Raw genomic sequence first — 18,810 nt, 5'->3', positions numbered from 1 at the left:
AAATGTATTGGTGATTGTTTAAAGGGAAAATTATTTATATATTTTAAATGTAATATAAGATTTTTGTAGGATCAAATTCGAGTTCGAGTTCTAGCTTGAATCGAGTTTGAGCTTGAATCGAATTTGAGCTTGAATCGAGTTCGAGCTTGAATCGAGTTCGAGCTTGAATCGAGTTCGAGCTTAAATCGAGTTTGAGCTTGAACCGAGCTCAAATTCGAGTTTGAGTTTGAGCTTGAATCGAGTTCGAGCTTGAATCGAGTTCGAGCTTGAATCGAGCTCGAGTCTCGAGTTTCAATCGAGCTTTTGATTTTTTTTTGATTTCTAGCCTTTTCGAGTTCGAGTCGAGTTTCAATATTTTCTTTCGAGTTTGAGTCGAGCTTGAAAATGTTAGGCTCGCGAGTTTTCGAGTCGAGTCGAGCTTACATTTAAAGTTTTCGAGTTCGAGTCGAGCTCGGCAATACTCGAGCTTGACTCGGCTCGTTTACACCCCTAAACACAACCAAATTAACCAAAAACATTTGGGATTTACCCATGTCGGTGATGGAGGGAAATCAGCGGCGACAGCCTAACCCACTGGTCGAGTTTTGATCGCACGGAGCTGGTGAGTCTTCCTAGGGTGACGGTGAGGCGAGACGACGATGGGGGCGGACAGAAAACTTGAAAAATATCGAGGTGACGATGGGGTATTCGACGCAACTTCAACCTCTCACCGATGACGAACGTCGACCGATCTGGAGCCTTCCATGGTTGAGGTTTGGTCGGGGTGGGATGCTGGTTCGATTGGGATGGGCGGTGACGTGCACCGCCAGTCGAAAGAGGAAGAATCGAGGAGGGAGATACAACAGCTAGGGTTGGGAATTGGGGATTTTCGGTTCTTCGAAACTGGGGGGTTTAACTGGGTTTATTATTCACTGTCAATAGAAAATGGACAAATTTAGGGATGGGTCCCCAAATTTCCTGCAACTTTTTAAAACTAACTATAAGTTTCATAAACTTATACTTTGACCCTTAAATTGGGATGTTACAAAATAGACAAGGTTATTGGCGGATTAACAACGTTGTTGCAGTTGGTTCTTTGTTCTGGCGCCGAGGAATGGATTTATATATTTAACTGTCTCGCGTATTATGTGGAATTTTCTTAAATTTATAACTGTAAAAGTCAAATATAGTCTGCAGAAATATGACATTTTACCATGTAAATTAAGGGAAGAAAAAACATAGTTACCACCTAGTGCGGGTACAAGGTTGTATGTGGATAACTTAATGTTTGCCCTAGGCATACTTCTTGTCCTCTTTTGCCTGTCTCAGTTCAAGGGTGCAACGCCAATCAAATTCCTCCAAAATTTCTTGAACCTAACGTTTTTACAAGAAAAACTCTTGGTTTCAAGTTTTTTATTTTTCTTATATAAACAACCCTAGCTCCGCTTTAGGCTCTTTCCGGGCTTTGTTGATGATATATTTAATATTCTAAAAAGAAAAAGAAAAAAATGGCCCCAGGTTTTTCGTCAAACGAGTTTCAAAGCTCAGGTAAGGTTGAAGAAGTGATGGTCTCGATTTCAAACGTTCGACCATAGCTTTTTATTCAAACCCTTTCCTGCCTCTAATGGCGGAAAACAATGGTGATGATTGTACCCGCCGCTATTTAAAAGATACCAATAAGAGACTGAAACGAAATATCAGTATACCCGAATCGATCGGAAGCTCCGGAAGTGTTTCTAATGGTGGAAACAATGACGGTAGCAGAGGGATGAGTCGGAGTGCCAGCAATGGTAGTTTGGGTTGTTTATCAAAACTTCACTTCAGAGATCATATATTGACTTAAAGCCAAAAATACCTTGCTACCGAGGCAGTAGAAGAGGCGGCGACGAAAGCGGTGAGAATGGCTACTGGTTATGAAGAAGACAGAGTCGAGGAAGACAAAACGGCTTACGGTATGAGATTGGTTCAGCTTCTCATCGCTTGCGCCGAGGCTGTGGCTTGTCACGACAAGGCGCATGCATCAGCGTTGTTATTGGAGCATCATGTTTCGTACAAGGATTGACGAACCGAATCATTTCAGTTCACCCTTAGGGACGACGGTAGGCCGCGTCCAGCTACCGTCGGTCATGAACGTAATGGACATCAATGGAGTCACCTTATCCAAAGCCTTGTCGTCGTCACCCTTGGTGGCGGCAATGGTAAAAACGGTGCACACGCCTTCGGATAGCCGTATTCGGCCTCTGCATTGACCCGGTTCGACACCATCAGAAATGAACTTAAAGCATGTACAAAATCCATGGGAATCAACTTTGAATTCGCCACAGTGGAAAGCAACTTAGAGAACCAAAAACCTGAAGATATCGAAGTATACGATAACGAAGTTCTTGTCGTGAACAACATTCTTCAACTTCATTGTGTCGTTAAAGAAAATAGGGGAGCTTTGAACTCAGTTCTTCAAATGATCCATGAGCTACCTCAGAAGCTTTTGGTGCTAGTCGAGCAATATTCAAGCCACAATGGGCCCTTTTTTCTTGGCAGATTCATGGAAGCACTCCATTATTACTCAGCAACTTCAATTCACTGGACGCAATGCTACCCAAGTACGACACCGAGCGAGCCAAGATAAAGTAGTTTTACTTTGCTGAAGAGATTAAGAACATAGTGAGCTGCCAAGGACCTGATTGGGTCGAACGGCATGAGAGAGTCGACCAATGGCAACGACGAATGAGCCGAGCAGGTTTCCAGGCTGCACCGTTGTGGTTATTGAGTCAAACCAAACAATGGCTCGGGAACAATAAGGTTATCGAAGGTTACACTGTTGTTGAAGATAAATGGTTGTTGGTTCTTGGCTGGAAATGTAAGCCCATTATCGCTGTTTCTTGCTGGAAATGCTGAGAACCGAGAAAACACCATGGATGATCCATGGTACAAGCAACTTGTTTGTTTAAATTTCAATAAGACAATGTTTCCGTTAGCCGGAATGGGATGGTTATTGTAAACCAGTTTGTGATTTTATAAAACTTGTTGAATATCAATAATACAGCTCTAGTGGATGCTTACAGTCATATCTGACGAAGTTTGTTTAAAAATTGAGGCAAGGCACCGAAAGTTGCCAATTACTTTCAATACAAATGGTGCAAGTGGACATTTTTTTGTTGAATTTTTAAATGGTAAAATCATAAACTTTAGTCCCTAGACTTTAGGGTATTTACAAGATTATTCCTTAACCTTCAATTATAAATACCCTATCCTATTTAGCTTCAAAACCATCCCAAATCATTCTAGCTTTCTCCCAATACTAGAGAATTTAGAGAGTTTTCTTGAGACTTGTTTTCTCCTTTTTATCAAGAGAGAATTATCATTGTTTTCTCCTTGGTAGATCGAGAGAAGTTGTAATTCCTATTTTCTCATAGTAAAATTCTTCTACCGTTGTATGTGGGTTTCACCTTATATTATTTATGGGTTTTCTACGTAAATTTTATGTCTTCATTATCTTCATTATTATTTTCTCAAATTACCAGTTGCGATTTTGCTCTATCCGATAGTCGTATTCCGCAATAATTGGTATCCGAGCCATATTTGAGTGTGTAATATCTACTTATTATCATTGTGGTTGCCACCAAAAGGTGGATCCTCCAACATAAGAAAGTAAGAAGGTATTACCCATTCTTTGAAAGTTCTAGTGAACTATTCACGATAGTGAAATAGTGGGAGCTATCCGTATTAGAAGCTATGACAACAAAATTTGATATTGAAAAATTCAATGGGAGAAATTTCTCATTGTGGAAATTGAAGATGAAGGCCATCATAAGGAAAGACGGTTGTCTAGCGACTATCAGTGAAAGGCCGGTAGATTTCACAGATGACAACAAATAGATCAAAATGGACGTGAATGCTATGGAAAACTTTCATCTAGCATTAGCAGATGAAGTATTGTCAAGCATCGAGGAGAAGAAGACAACTAAAGAGATATGGGATCATCTCACCAAACTGTATGAGGCCACATCGCTGCACAATAAAATTTTCCTTAAGAAGAAATTGTACACTCTTCGGATGCCAGAATATGCTTCAGTGACGGAGCACTTAAACACACTAAACATTTTATTTTCTCAGCTTACATCCTTAAGATGTATAATAGGAGAACAAGAACGAACTGAACTTCTACTTCAAAGTCTATCTGATTCGTATAATCAACTCATCATCAACTTGACAAACAATAATGTCACCAGTCTAGTCTTCGCTGACATTGCAGCTGCTGTTCTACAAGAAGAAAATCGGCTCAAGAACAAGGAAGATAGAAAAATAAATATGCAACAAACAGAAGTGTTGACAACGATGAGAGGGAGATCAACAAAACGTAACCAAAGCAGCAGTCACAAACATGGTAGATCGAAGTCGAGAAGCGAGAAGAATTTAAAGTGCTACAACTGTGAAAAGAAGGGTCACTTGAAGAATGATTGTTGGAGTCTAAATAAAAATTTCAATCCACAAGGTAATATCACAAATACTATAGATGATGGAGATGCTCTATGCTGTGAAGCATCAACCACCGTGGAAGGAAGAAAAAGATTTGTAGATATATGGCTCATTGATTCGGGAGCAACATATCACAAGACCTCAAGAAGAGAATTATTCCATCATTATGAACCTATCTCAGGAGGATCTGTGTATAGTTGCAATGATCATGCCTTATAGATCGTTAAGGTGGGAACCATCAAATTGAAAATGTATGATGTGACAATTAAAATTGTTCGATGTGCGGCACGTGAAAGGCCTGAAGAAAAATTTATTATCCTACGGATTATTGGATATTAATGCAAGCAAGATTGAAACAAAAATGAATCATAAAGGTGTTCCGTGGAGCGCTTGTGATGATGAAAGGCGAAAAGATAGCAACAAACTTGTACATGCTGAAAAGATAGACTTTGCTAGAAGCAGAAGCCTCTGTTGCCTCATGTAGTTCAGATTCTGCAATGTTATGATATCATAAACTTGGACACATGTTAGAACAAGGAATCAAAGTTCTTATGGAGCAAAAGCTACTTCCAGTCTTAACAAAGGTATCACTTACTTTGTGTGAGCATTGTATAACAAGTAAGCAACACCGGTTGAAATTCAACATATCAAATTCTAGAGGCAAAAGAGTTCTATAATTGGTTCACTCTGACGTATGGCAAGCACCAGTTACATCCCTAGGTAGAGAAAAATACTTTCTCTCATTTATTGATGACTACTCTAGGAGATGTTGGGTGTACCCTATTAAAAAAAGTCAGATGTGTTTTCAACTTTCAAAAACTTCAAAGTGCGGGTGGAACATGATTCTGGAAATAAGATCAAGTGTTTTAGAACAGATAATGGAGGAGAATACACAAGTGAAGAATTTGATGACTTTTGTAGGAAAGAAGGCATCAAAAGACAGTTTACAGTGGCAAACACTCCTCAACAAAATAGAGTGACAGAGCGGATGAACAGAACCTTGTTAGAAAGAACAAGATCAATGTTGAGAGTTGTAGGCCTAGAAAAATTATTTTAGGCAGAAGCAGTCAATACCGCCTATTATTTGGTAAATCAATCTCCATCAACTACAATAGAGCTAAAGACACCAATGGAGATGTGGACTGGTAAACCAACTGATTATTTAAACCTCCATGTATTTGGAAGTATTGTGTACGTGATGTACAACTCCCAAGAAATTTCAAAGTTGGATCCAAAATCCAGGAAAATACAAATTCTTGGGGGTATGTTGATGATGTAAAGGGGTATTGCTTGTGGGATCCCACTGCTCGCAAAGTGATTATCAACATGGATGTTATCTTTGTAGAAGATAAACTACAAAGAAAAGAAGATGATGATAGCGTTGAAAAGTCAGAGACTACACAGATATATGTGGAAAAGGAGCTTGAACAAGGAGATTCTTCTGAAGCAGAACCAACACATGATGAACAAGAACTAGAGAGTTATGAAGCTCCTACAACTCGTCAATCAGATCGTGTGAGAAGACGTCCCAATTGGCACTCAGATTATGTTATAGAAGAAAATATTGCATAATGCCTTTTAACAGAAGACAGTGAGCCATCAACATACCAGGAGGCAATAAACAACTCGAATGTTTCACTATGAATGACGGCGATGCAAGAAGAAATCGAAACCCTTCATAAAAATAATAAATGAGACCTTGTGCCACTACCACAAGGAAGGAAGCCAATTGGTAACAAATGGGTCTTCAAAATCAAGCGAAATGATGACGATCAAGTGGAGAGGTATCGTGCAAGACTGGTGGTCAAAGGATATGCTCATAAAGAAGGTATTGATTTCAATGAAATATTTTCTCCTGTGGTTCGAGTAACAACAATTTGAGTAGTCTTGGCAATGTGTGCTACATTGAACTTACATCTAGAGCAGCTAGATGTTAAAACAACTTTTCTTCATAGAAATCTTGAAGAAGAGATTTTATATGCTCCAGCTTGAAGGTTTTGAAGAAAATGAAAATAATAACTTGATTTGCATGTTGAACAAATCTTTGTACGGTCTAAAGCGGGCGCCGAGGTGTTGGTATAAGAGATTTGATTCCTTCATTATGTGCCTTGGATACAACAGACTTAATGCATACCCTTATGTTTATTTCAAGAGGTCTGATGATAACGATTTTGTTATATTGTTGTTGTATGTGGATGATATGTTGGTTGCAGGACCTAACAAATATCATATTGAAGAATTGAAGGCACAACTGGCAAGGGAATTTGAAATGAAGGACTTGGGATCAACAAACAAGATTCTGGGGATGAAAATTCACCGAGACAGAAGTAGTAGGAATATTTGGCTTTCACAAAAGAATTACTTGAAGAAGATCTTGTCACGATTCAATGTGCAAGATTGTAAGCCAATTTCTACCCCTATTCCTATTAACTTCAAATTATCCTCCAGTATGAGTCCTACCAGTGAAGAAGAGAGGATGGAGATGTCTTGAGTTTCGTATGCATCGGTAGTGGGAAGTTTAATGTTCGCTATGATAAGCACAAGACCAGACATTGCACAAGCAATGGGAGTGGTTAGTCGGTACATGGCGAATCCAGGCAAAGAGCATTGGGATACAATAAAGAGGATCCTGAGATACATCAAAAGGACCTCAAATGTTGCATTATGTTACGTAGGAGAAAACTTACTAATTAATGGGTATGTAGATTCTGACTATGCAGGGGATTTGGATAAATGCAAATCTACTATAGGATATGTGTTCAAAGTTGTTGGTGGAGTTGTAAGTTGGGTTTCAAAATTGTAGTTAGTTGTGGCTATATCCACAACAGAGGTAGAATATGTAACAGCTACACAAGCCAGTAAAGAAGTAATTTGGTTGAAGATGCTATTGAAGGAGATTGGGCATAATAAATAATATGTCTCTCTGTTTTGTGATAGTCAAAGCGCCTTGCATTTAGAAAGGAATCCAATATTTCATTCAAGAACAAAAACATACGAGTTCAGTACCACTTCATTCGTGAAAAGGTGGAAGAAGGGACGGTAGATATGCAGAAGATTCATACCAAAGACAACATAGAAAATTTCATAATGAAGACGATCAATGCTGATAAATTTACTTGGTGTCGATCCTCTTGTGGCCTGTCAGAAACGTAAGCAACATGAAGATACAAGGTAGAAAGAATGGTGTGAAGATATGATTGTTCCAATCAAATCTTCAAGTGGGAGATTGTTGAAAATTGAGGCAAAGCACCGAAAGTTGCCAATTATTTTCAGTGCAAGTGGACATGTTTTTTTGTTGAATTTTCAAATGGTAAAATCACAAACTTTAGTCCCTAGACTTTAGGGTATTTACAAGATTAGTCTTTAAACTTCAACTATAAATACTCTATCACATTTAGCTTCAAAATCATCCCAAATTATTCTAGCTTTCTCCCAATACTAGAGAATTTAGAGAGTTTTCTTGAGAGTTGTTTTTTCCTTTTTATCAAGAGAGAATTATCATTGTTTTCTCCTTGGTAGATCGATAGAAGTTGTAATTCCTATTTTCTCATAGTGAAATTCTTCTACCGTTGCCCGTGGTTTTTCCCTGTATTATTTAGGGGTTTTCTACGTAAATTTTGTGTCTTTTTTACCTTCATTATTATTTTATCAAATTATCAGTTGCGATTTTACTCTATCCGATAGTCGTATTCCGCAACAGTTTGAACAATAATGAAAATAATTAGATTGGATTCAAGTGTATGTAAATTAACATTTAACTCATTCTTTTTAGTGATTAAACTGGCTTTAGTTTCTTCCAAATTTGGGTCTAAGACTATATATGTGGTATTTAATACTAGTCTTATTATATTCACAGTTAAGTCGATCTAATTTTTTAATATTATTTTTTTCATTTTTAATATGTTAATTTAAACAATATCAAACTTTTCGTTACTCCGTGAACAAAAGTGCTACAAAATCATTACATTTATCTCATAAATTGAGTGTGAAATCAAGTCAAATTAAATGAATATATTTAAATTTTTTAAATTAAATTGAATTAAGTAAATATATTATATCGCTTAAAAATATAATATTATCTATAAATTAATATTACATCGTATTGATTGATTTTAATTCGACGATCGAACTGATTCAGAAACTAAGAAGAATTTAATAGTATAAATATTATATCAATTTCATAAATTTTTTACATGTAATCCATTTTTCAATCACCATGGCTAGAATTAAAGCCGGCAAATCAATAAAGTTTGATTACTTAAGTTCAATGGAAAAAAATTAAGTTTGAATTTTAGATGTAATTAAACAATGATTTTTACACGTGAACAATGACTTACAAGTATTAAAATGCTTTATAGCATATTAAATTTAAGGTAAGGCAATGGGAGGAATTTTTTAGTTTTTAAGGTATTTTTTGTCCATTTCTTTCTGTTCATTAATGGACGTTTTAATAGGAACCTTTTATTATTACCAAAGTTTCTCTCTCTTTTTTTCTCTTAATTTAAGTTTAATTCAATTGTTTTGTTGAGTTTAATCATTGATATTTCCTATTGATCATTGTATATATATATTTTTTAAAACAATTTTCTCGACTTAATCTATTTCATTTACAATGTTAAGATTTAAATCTTTAATCTTTTTTAATGAATGTAATGGTTCATCTTACTAAACCAATTAATTATTATATTTATTAAACATAATTTAATAATGATTTTATTTAAAATAGTTTAAGATTTAATTTATTTTAAGACTAGTTAAAAATGTTATGCTTCAATTAAATCAATTTGAGGAAGAATAACTAAAAAAGATCGGATAGAGGCTTTAATTTGTTAAGATTGCATAAAGGGTTTTGTAGGATGAATCATTCTCATTTTTGATTGAGTAAATTAGATTCTTCTAAAATAAATAAAAAATTATTTATTGTCAATTTTGAAAATAAACAACTGGGGTGAATAAATAAGATCGACGTTCATTTCTTTATCCATTTATGATGTTCACTTCTTTATCCATCTATTCTACTATAATATATATATATATCTTTTAATATTTATACATTCTTTCATTTAATTTTGATTTAAAAAATTTAATGAGAATAAATAAGTGAAAAAATGAACATCATCACCTATTATCCTCACTTATCCATTTTTAAAATTATATTATTATGGTTATTTTGAAAAGGTTTAAATTACTCATTATTGAAATTGAGGACTTTAATGTTCTTTTTACCATTAATTAAGTATACCAAGTGGAAAGATAACATGCTGTAGTTACTTGGACCCAGTGTGCCTCTGTGGGTCGTTCCAATTCAGCAATTACTTTTGTTATTAGCATGGAATTATTATTATTTCTTGATGATCTAAATTTAAGTATTATAGATGTGTGAATATTTTGAGGTCATAAGATCGAGTCTTATAGAGGACATTTCATAATTTGGAGGTCTCTTATGGAAGTTGCTCTCAACCTAGTGTTGGGAAAAATCTACTATCTTATTCCCTTTATCTCATTACATATAAAACAATGAACAACTATTTTTTAAATGTGTGACATTAATATCAAAAAATTAAGGGTTATATTTAAATATATATTACCTATTATTTAACTCAGACTAATAAAAAAATTATACCAAACCCGAATCATCCATATAAGAGTACTTGCAATTGCAAATAGAGAAGGGCAATTCGGTAACTTGGGCTTTGTAAAAGGTACAATTTAGGCTCGTGTGGGGGAAACCAAGGGAAAGGTGGATTGAGAAAGTAAGAACCCTTACCACATCAGCCTTCAGTACCTCGGCGGCGGCGGCGAAACGTAGCAGCGCCACCTTCTTATCTTACGGCTCTCGCAACTATCTTAGCGTGAGCCACTTAGCAGCATTCCACAAGAAATTCAATCTTTTCACAAAATCCCCTTTCGCTTACACCAAACACCGTGCTAGTAAATCCACCCATGGAATCTTCCTTCCCCACTTGGTCGCTTCGGTGGTTCGATTCTAATTTATCTTGCTTCAACTGGACTGCCTATCTCTAAATTTTTTGAAAATTTGAAGTTTATATGGTTGCTTTTTTTATTATTTAATTCTTTGGTTTTGGCTTCAGGAACAAGTTGAACAAAGTTACATCATGGTTAAACCTGATGGCGTACAGCGTGGCCTTGTAAGATTTGCTTCGAATTTTATTTTTGTTTAAATCTTGTGCTCCATAAGTATTTCTGGTTTTTGAATTGCAGAAAATTACCCCTTTTTTGGTTTGTTTTATACTGGTTTATGACTGAATGTGCAGGCAACTTCAGTAAACCTGTGTTCCTGTTGTGTGTATTGTACCATATTACAATTGTTTGCTATGTGTTGGTTCATGTGGAAGCATTTGCAGTAGACTTGACAAATTATGCATTGGTGTTGTCCCTGTGTTGTTTACCATATTTCAATCAAGTTGTGATATGCGTATAACTTGTATTATATAGATTTTGAGCCATACTGATATTTTGCGTGTACGATTTTATTTTGTATCACGATTTAGTTAATTTTGTTGTGCTAGGTAACCGTGTCGTGTCTAATATTGTCGAACTCCATTTTAGTATCCAAAAAGGGAATTGTTTATATTAGAATTTTTGTAATTTTGGTTGAGTTTTATTTTTCTTGTTTAGGTTGGAGAAATTATTTCAAGGTTTGAAAGGAAAGGTTTTAAATTGACCGGCTTGAAGCTATTTCAATGCCCCAAAGAATTGGCTGAGGTTTGTAAGTTTGTTGTTGGGTTGATTTTTCATGTTTGCCGTTTTGGTTTACATTAAGAAATCCAATGTCATCCATCTATCATTGCTTGAGCTTGACTCGACAATGATTGAGCCGCTAGAAGAGCATTGTTCTATGCTTTGGAGCTTACTAATAATATACATTATCGATGTTATGATGGTTATAGGAACATTACAAGGATCTCAAGGCCAAACCATTCTACCCTACACTGATCAACTACATTACTTCAGGACCGGTCGTATGTATGGTATGATTTCATCGAATTTCTTCCCATATCGTAAGTTCCCGGTTTGATTGAGAAATCTGATAACGATTTTATGTTTTCAAGGTATGGGAGGGTGTCGGTGTTGTTGCTTCTGCATGGAAGTTGATTGGGTCTACCAATCCTCTCCAGGCTGAACCTGGTACTATACGAGATCTTGCAGTTCAAACAGGAAGGTTAGCCTCTGTTTACCCTGTTTTCCGTTTCTCTAACTAATTCCTCGACTTCAATTTGCTGTAAATATTCTGATAACGAACATGTGTGCAGGAATGTTATCCATGGTAGTGACAGCCCTGAGAATGGCAAGCGTGAAACTGGTAGGTTCCTCTTAACACTAATAGTATTAAACCAACCATTTGTATATCGAGTGAAAGATCCGACTAGTTCAATTTCATATCTGTTTATTTGAACATTACTTTTAATTTGTTTTCATGTACAGCTCTTTGGTTCAAAGAAGGTGAGTTATGCAAGTGGACACCTGCTCAAGCATCATGGTTAATGGAGTGATCTTTCAGCATATTGTTGATGGAGGCAAAGCACTCTAAGTTATCTTCTGATATTATATTCTCAGTGTCAAAAGTATTCATTTAAGATTTCTGTAACTGCAATACTAGAGCTGTGATTTTTGTATGAGTAATGGAACGATTTCATGTCGGACTCAAAAAATATGAATTTTCAATGTTAAAAGGTTGAAGCAAAGGTTGGTTCAAATGAAATTTCCATTTTCAATTCAACCGATTGATCAATTAGTTTGATAATTCTGTGCTTTTTATGTTTAGACACAAATTTCATGTGAACTTAATATAATTTGGTATTTTTAGTATATAATTAAGAGATTAATTGTTCATTTTTATTAATTAATGTATAAAATTTACAATAAAATATTTATATTAATATTAAATTTTAAAATTATATTGTGTATGGCATGAGTAAGAAAATAGTAAATGTAATTGAAAGCATTTGCAGTAACAAATTTGATCGCTTCTGTCTCCTAAGTCTTAACAAGGTGCAAGATCAATCAGTTTGGTTTAATCTTGGTGTGAAATAAAGAGCATCAAAGGTGCAGGTCATTCAAATCGGTTTCAATTACATGTTCCAAAATCATTTCACCGTACAAATTTGGGTTTTAAATCCGAACATCAATATTCAATAATCACGAAAAAAGGGCTTAAATACTAATGCAAGAACTCAATTGAATCATGTGATAGTACTCCCATTGTTTCTGCTAGATTCATGGTTCCCCTCTTTTGCACTGCTCAAAGATTGAAACTCAATCGAACTCGCAGAACCATTAATGTCTATCATCAATATTTCATCACTGATTGTTGGAGTGCGTTGACGAGAGTTAAATTTGGAAAACAAGTGAAGAATTGACGTACTACTGCTCCGTTGCTGAGAATTCAACTTAGAATCACCCGTCGATTGACAATCGCTTGAACAATCTGTATCGATTACCATAGATTCACCATCGGAATGCATTTCTTGACAAGCTTCGGTAATGGTTCTAGAGTAGCTATCGGTTAAATCTACCGGTGAAATTGGGTGGCATTTAGAACCCAGTTTAAGCTTCATGAGTGTAGTCTCTGTAGATTACAGATGAAAAAAAGAAGGGGAAAACCAAAGTTGATCTTAATGGATTCGTGAAGTTTTAAAGAAGAAAAAAAGGATGAAAATTGAGAAATACCGTAGATGGAGAGAGAATCATCTTTGATGATCTTCGAAGGGGGAGTCTCGAAGCTGTCAAGTGACGGCGACGGTGAAGCTCTTACTCTTCCGAACATCTCTGTGTTTTTCGCCCAAAAATAGCTTTGTTTCGAAAGAAGGATTTGAAGGTATTGGAGGATGGCGGAAACAGAGAGACAAAGGAAATGAAGAAAAGGAGGAGATTTGGATTTGGATTGTTTGGCGCCATAAATTGAAGAAGCGGGAACCTACTCTCTCCACTTCTTTTGGGGTTCCAATTCAAGCTTTTCTCCCGCTAAGTTGCTCTTCTCTTTTCTCATATTTTATTGTACATAAACTACATCAATTACTATTTTTTTCTTCTTATTTTGATCATTAAGTTTTAGAAATAATCATTAATATTATTACATTTTGATCATAAGACCGTCATCACAATTTTTTTTCCATGAAATAATAACCCATTTATATTACTAAACCCAACAATGAACGTGTGAATAAACACACACGCACGCACGCAAGGTAATTTTGAATGCCTTTGTGATCGGCGACTTATCAATTTGTTTATTTGTATTATATTTATGACGTTATAACCGTATTTAAAATATTTTATTCATCTAAATTTTGATACGCTCATGTAATTTGTATTAAGAACACTTTATATATGACCAGCAATCTAAAACTCAAAGCCAGAGTAAAAGTACTGCATAAAAATCACAAAAATGAATGTTATATTCTGTGACCATAAACATGAATGATGTTATATTCTGTGACCATAAACATGAATGAATGAATGCATGTTTACAAATGAATCGAATTTCAAAATCGGAAAAAAAAGAAAAAGAAAAAGAAACAGTCCATAAACTAGCTTGTAATCTCTCTATGCATATACATACATAATACACAGCAAACTAGTATTATTATAGACGGATTTAAGCCTACCTTCTTTGAGTGCCAATCATTTTCTCTACAAAAATCTCCTGAAAGAAGCCGGATTTCGCACAGTTGATCAGTTCACAAACTAGCTTGATGTACAACACACTGATTTAAGCCTGCTATTCTTTCAATTGCCAATCAATTTCTCCGAAAATATCTTCTCCAATAACTCTGCTTTCGTGCTCCTAAAACATGAACAGATAAAATGAACATTATAGTGGAACACGGTTCAATATTTGACAGGTTTTACTGAAAAAATTTAGATCCCTAGAGGCGTCCCTTTGAGCAATTGATATAAATTCTACATTAATCTTCAGCTTAGGGTTCGGAAAGGATACCTTCCAACTTTCCAGCATTATGCAATGCCTCTTCTGCAATAGGCCTCCACTGTTCTGCACATGAGTAGTTTATTCCAAGACCAACACTAAGTCCACTCAGAAGATGTACTGTACGAAGAACTGAAAAAAGTTCCTCGGGGAAAGACTGCCATAGCCCAGAAAAACAACTTGAATGTAGGTTTATTCGGAGTTTAGACAATAAGATCAACTCGAAAATCGGGCTTTTGGAGGTCAGAGGTGGGATATTGGGGTGATTAAACTGTGTTTTATTATCCCCTTACCTGTACATCGATTTTTTTTATTGAAGAATCTTCAGAGAATGGTTGGAGCATTTTCACTCCGGGAGGTAGTTTAGTATCAAACATTGTTTGCGCCAGGCGAAACAATTCCTGTTGCTCGTTCTCACAATTGCTTACAGTACCTATGCTGAGTTCCCTAAAAAAGACAAGATGTCATTATAGATCTCACTTGGTAATTGCAAACTGTTAGGATAGTTATGTCAAACCAATGCAATTATTAACTATGTTACTAGGACTTGAGTGCAAGTCTTGGATTCAGTAAGTGTCCGTCATGGTTTTTCGGACGTGTCCGTGTCCTGTTAGGGTAAAGAGTCCAAGTAAACATAGCTTAGGAAACCCAAAGTGATAAAGAGTCAAAGTAATAGAAAACATAATAGAACACTAAGGAGAAGAAAGTATTAAGCAATATTAAGACTATAGGGGTGATAAAGGAAAGAGAAAGGGACTGGTCTAATATAAGATTTTGGAGAAAATACAATATTGGTTAAGTGGAAACTTATTACTTCATTTCAACCTTAAACGGAAAAGATGAATAAATAGCAGGAAAGTAATATCCCTTGAGATAAGGAATAGGACAACACTACAGTCTTTTGGGAAGTCTAGATGCTTACTTCTTTGCTGCTGCTGCCATCTTACCGCAAGGATTTATTCCTCTTTTAGCCATTTCATCACCAAGATTCAAGATCGGGATTCCATCGATATATTCCATCACTATGACCCTCCTATTTAAACAGATAAATTTCACATCAAGGAAATACCAGGATCAGTAATAAAGCATTAAAATATGTTCATTATGATAAACAACACAAAGAGCACCCGCCATCTAGAAAAAGACAATACGTTAAGAATAGCACACAAATTGAATTATTATACTGTTTTAGCAAAGAGGACGAATAGATGGTTAAAGAGATGATGGCTGAATCTCTATCTTATGCAAAAATCATGAGGAAATGATAAACATATGCATAAGAAATAGGAGCAACTGCTAACAGTAAATGCTAAACACTGAGGTGATATCATTAGAAATAAGAGGCAACACGTGGACCCAAGTGCTATATATGTAAACCTCAATGCAAAGTCCTAACACAAAGCAATGCAGACCCAAATGCAATGGCATATGCATACTCAAAACACATAGCAAGTCCTAGGACAAACCTCTACAAGCAAGATGCAGAGTTACTGATTTACCGGTTCAAATATGTCATTATAAGAAGATAACAACAAGAACTTGCCTTGTAACCAAATCCTTGAGCAATCTCGGAACCTGAACTGGAGATTTTTTGTTGTTCTCGTTTAAGAAACGGTGAATTCTATCCATAGCATTGGCTTCTCTTAGAAAGTCAAATTCATACCCAATCTTGAACAGCACAAAGGATAAATAAATAACAACATACAAAAAGAACAATGAAACGCAAATCATGTGGAATAATATTCTTAATTTACATAATCTAAGAAGTAAATAAAGCATAAGTCAAACCAACAAATAGATTATATCAACGTAATGGCTTGAGAACTGTCTAAAATGATTATAAATTTCATTAAAAGTTTTACCAACATGAATAAGTTGCATTTTTTTATCAGATAGTAGATTCTGGACAAAACAATCATGTAATACTGAATAAAACCACTGATATTCGCTAAATAAAGTACTGTTTGGAATATACAAATAGACCAGATGTACTAACTTGACATCACACCTCATAATAGTTTCATCCAAGTGGAGAAAAATTATTAGTTTAACAAAACTATGAAAAAGGAGAAGATGGGTCTAGCTTTGACCAAATTTTGAAATGGCTTAAGTCAATAAGCTAAGCCATAAGAATAGAATTACATTCTGGTGCTTCAAAATGATTAATTACAAATTGATTAATGAGACGAATCAACTCTAAAAGCCCTTGAGGGTGATAATTGGTCTTTTTTTGGTTTCCCTCTAGTATGATGGTCCCTTATTTATTACTAAAAACCAGACCCATCATTCATCAAACTTTCTCCTAGCCATTGTTATTAATCACTTTAACACTGGAAAGAAAAAGAAAAGAAAAGAAAAGAAGACCTGGAAACACAAGAAATTGGAAAACAAGTATAGATGTGCTTTGAAAGGAATATCAGTGTAAATATTGACACCTGTTTTTCCATTTCCTTGGTAACAGAATACAGATCAAATTTGATAACTGTCTTTTGCATGTACAATGCAAATGCTTGCAAGTTACGGATGTCAGTCATCATCAGATCTTGGACTCCAGGATGTTGCACCTGCCATAAACTTAAAAGTTATAATCTCACACACTAAACTTTGACTTCAGGCTACAATATCATCGTAAACGGGACTTGCCTTCACAACAACATCTTCCACATCACCTTTGAGTCTTGCTCGATGAACACATATAGGTATATCCATAGGATTCTCATAAGCAATATCATACCAGTAAGAATTAAGAGTTAAGCCAATGGCTTAAAAATAATAATAAACAAAATTATCAAAACCGTGTCCTTAAAGCTAAATTGTGTAATAGCCTGTCATATTTTGGCAAGTGTGAAGCCTATTCAATGAAAATATATGTTCTTTATCCATTCTAATTATAGAAAAGCTCCAAATTTGAATACATACCCTTCCCAGCCAACTCATTCAGAATTTCGAGCTATGTAAAGAAATGGAAAGTAGTACCTGCGCAATTGAAGCCGAACCAAGAGGATTTACATCAAACTTTTCAAAAATCTCACCAATACTTCAACCCAACTCCTTCTCTAAAACAAGTTGAACAGCATTAAATGTTGCAGGGGCTTGATCACACATTGTAACAAGCTTTCTCACCCATGCAGCTGGGGCTAGGTCTGGCTTCCCAATAATTTGAGCAACCTAGGAGCAAAGCATCAAACAAGCTATGAACGAATTTTCACAAAAGAAAAGACTTTATGGTTTTCTAAGACCTAAGAATAGCCGAAATCAACAAAAGAAACAATCAATAAGATAATCAAACAGTAAAGAAACTAAAAAGTAAAAAAGAAAAAACCTTGAATTGAACAGTTTTTCACAACAAAACTCAAGTCATCACTCTTCAATTTTCCAACACAGTTTCATACATGAGCATGGAGATGTGACTGTCCAAGGAATATCTAATTACACGAAAAAACTTGAGCAAAATCCGAACATAACTACCCATATCCAAAATTCACACTCTGAGTGTGAGTAACATTGATATTAAAAGGAAATGGAAACTGAAGGCCGAATTTAAGTACCTTAAGGAAGAACCCACCAAGGTCAGAACACATAGCATAAATCTTGTCAGCAGCAAGCTCATGCTGTCTTTCCCACATTGCATGTTGTTTTTGACTATCCTTCACAAAACTCACTCGAACTTGAAACGCCTTTCAAATAATTACCCATCAACCAAATTTCAGCCAGATTAAGAAATAAAGAAAACCCAACAAAGGACATATGTGTGTGTGTAGAGCGAGAGAGATGAGAGTAAAAGAGGGACCTTGTATCCTGTATAAATATCAGCAGCTCGAACCCAGAATTGAAAAGAGCGATGCCATGGCCTCAAATGAAGAGAAACCTTTTCCTGAATCTCTTTGAAATCAAAACGAGAAGCCATGCCATTCATTTTCGTACCCACTTTTTGGCCTTAATAATTGTATAATGTAAAAGAAGAAGAGAATTCAGCATTTCTCAATGTTGAACCATTTAGAAAGGCTGGAACAGAGGGAGAGAGAAGAAGAGGGTGAAGAGTTTCAGAGAAAAAAGAGAAACCATTTGTATAAAGATAAGAATAATGTAGAATTATGAAGATATATTGTGGCGGAGAAGCCCAAGAGAGTAAGATTCCAAAGTAGCGGAGTTTAAGCGAAGAAAGAATATGCAATGCAAATGGTGAAGAAACAAGGGCCGCTAGCTTTATGGATTTGTGCCTTTCAACTGCCTAATGGCTTCGGGGCTTGTCTTTGGATTTTTCCTTTTTTTTTCTTTTTGAGTAAGCAATCCTCCATATTGTCTAATGATATAATTTTGCCTAAGGAAGTCCATACCAGGTTGGTAGAACATAAGGTTTTTAATCTTGTGATCGTGGGATCGAGTCTCACAGAAAACAATTCATA

At 35.5% G+C, this 18,810-nt stretch overlaps 3 protein-coding genes and 1 pseudogene across 3 annotated transcripts; 2 read left to right on the top strand and 2 right to left on the bottom strand.

Annotated features, from left to right (window-relative positions):
• The first annotated feature begins 1,487 nt into the window (after positions 1-1,487).
• LOC120178561 lies at positions 1,488-3,025 on the top strand (annotated as a pseudogene).
• On the top strand, positions 2,891-12,059 carry LOC120178560 (nucleoside diphosphate kinase II, chloroplastic-like). The gene is made up of 8 exons (XM_039184376.1): positions 2,891-2,967; positions 10,169-10,433; positions 10,548-10,604; positions 11,095-11,181; positions 11,367-11,447; positions 11,529-11,638; positions 11,730-11,779; positions 11,902-12,059. The coding sequence occupies exons 1-8, from the start codon at positions 2,891-2,893 to the stop codon at positions 11,967-11,969; spliced, it is 795 nt and encodes a 264-aa protein (XP_039040307.1). The 3' UTR covers positions 11,970-12,059.
• Positions 12,060-12,547: 488 nt separating this feature from the next.
• On the bottom strand, positions 12,548-13,346 carry LOC120178572. Its single transcript, XM_039184385.1, has 2 exons — positions 13,147-13,346; positions 12,548-13,045 (listed from the first exon to the last, which is right to left on the bottom strand). Exons 1-2 carry the CDS (start codon positions 13,241-13,243, stop codon positions 12,660-12,662), a joined length of 483 nt encoding a protein of 160 aa, XP_039040316.1. The 5' UTR covers positions 13,244-13,346; the 3' UTR covers positions 12,548-12,659.
• A 638-nt stretch (positions 13,347-13,984) lies between these two features.
• Positions 13,985-18,556, bottom strand: LOC120178551 (uncharacterized protein slr0889-like). Its single transcript, XM_039184371.1, has 9 exons — positions 18,195-18,556; positions 17,953-18,081; positions 17,048-17,572; positions 16,840-16,968; positions 15,948-16,072; positions 15,327-15,437; positions 14,698-14,851; positions 14,417-14,561; positions 13,985-14,263 (listed from the first exon to the last, which is right to left on the bottom strand). Exons 3-9 carry the CDS (start codon positions 17,111-17,113, stop codon positions 14,217-14,219), a joined length of 777 nt encoding a protein of 258 aa, XP_039040302.1. The 5' UTR covers positions 17,114-17,572; positions 17,953-18,081; positions 18,195-18,556; the 3' UTR covers positions 13,985-14,216.
• Positions 18,557-18,810: the final 254 nt, after the last annotated feature.

Source organism: Hibiscus syriacus, unplaced genomic scaffold, assembly GCF_006381635.1.
Source record: "Hibiscus syriacus cultivar Baekdansim isolate YM2019G1 unplaced genomic scaffold, ASM638163v2 tig00112353_pilon, whole genome shotgun sequence".
In the NCBI taxonomy this organism is placed as follows: Eukaryota; Viridiplantae; Streptophyta; class Magnoliopsida; order Malvales; family Malvaceae; genus Hibiscus; species Hibiscus syriacus.
The sequence above is the reverse complement of the archived record's forward strand: the minus strand, read 5'-3'. Positions and strand labels throughout refer to the sequence as shown.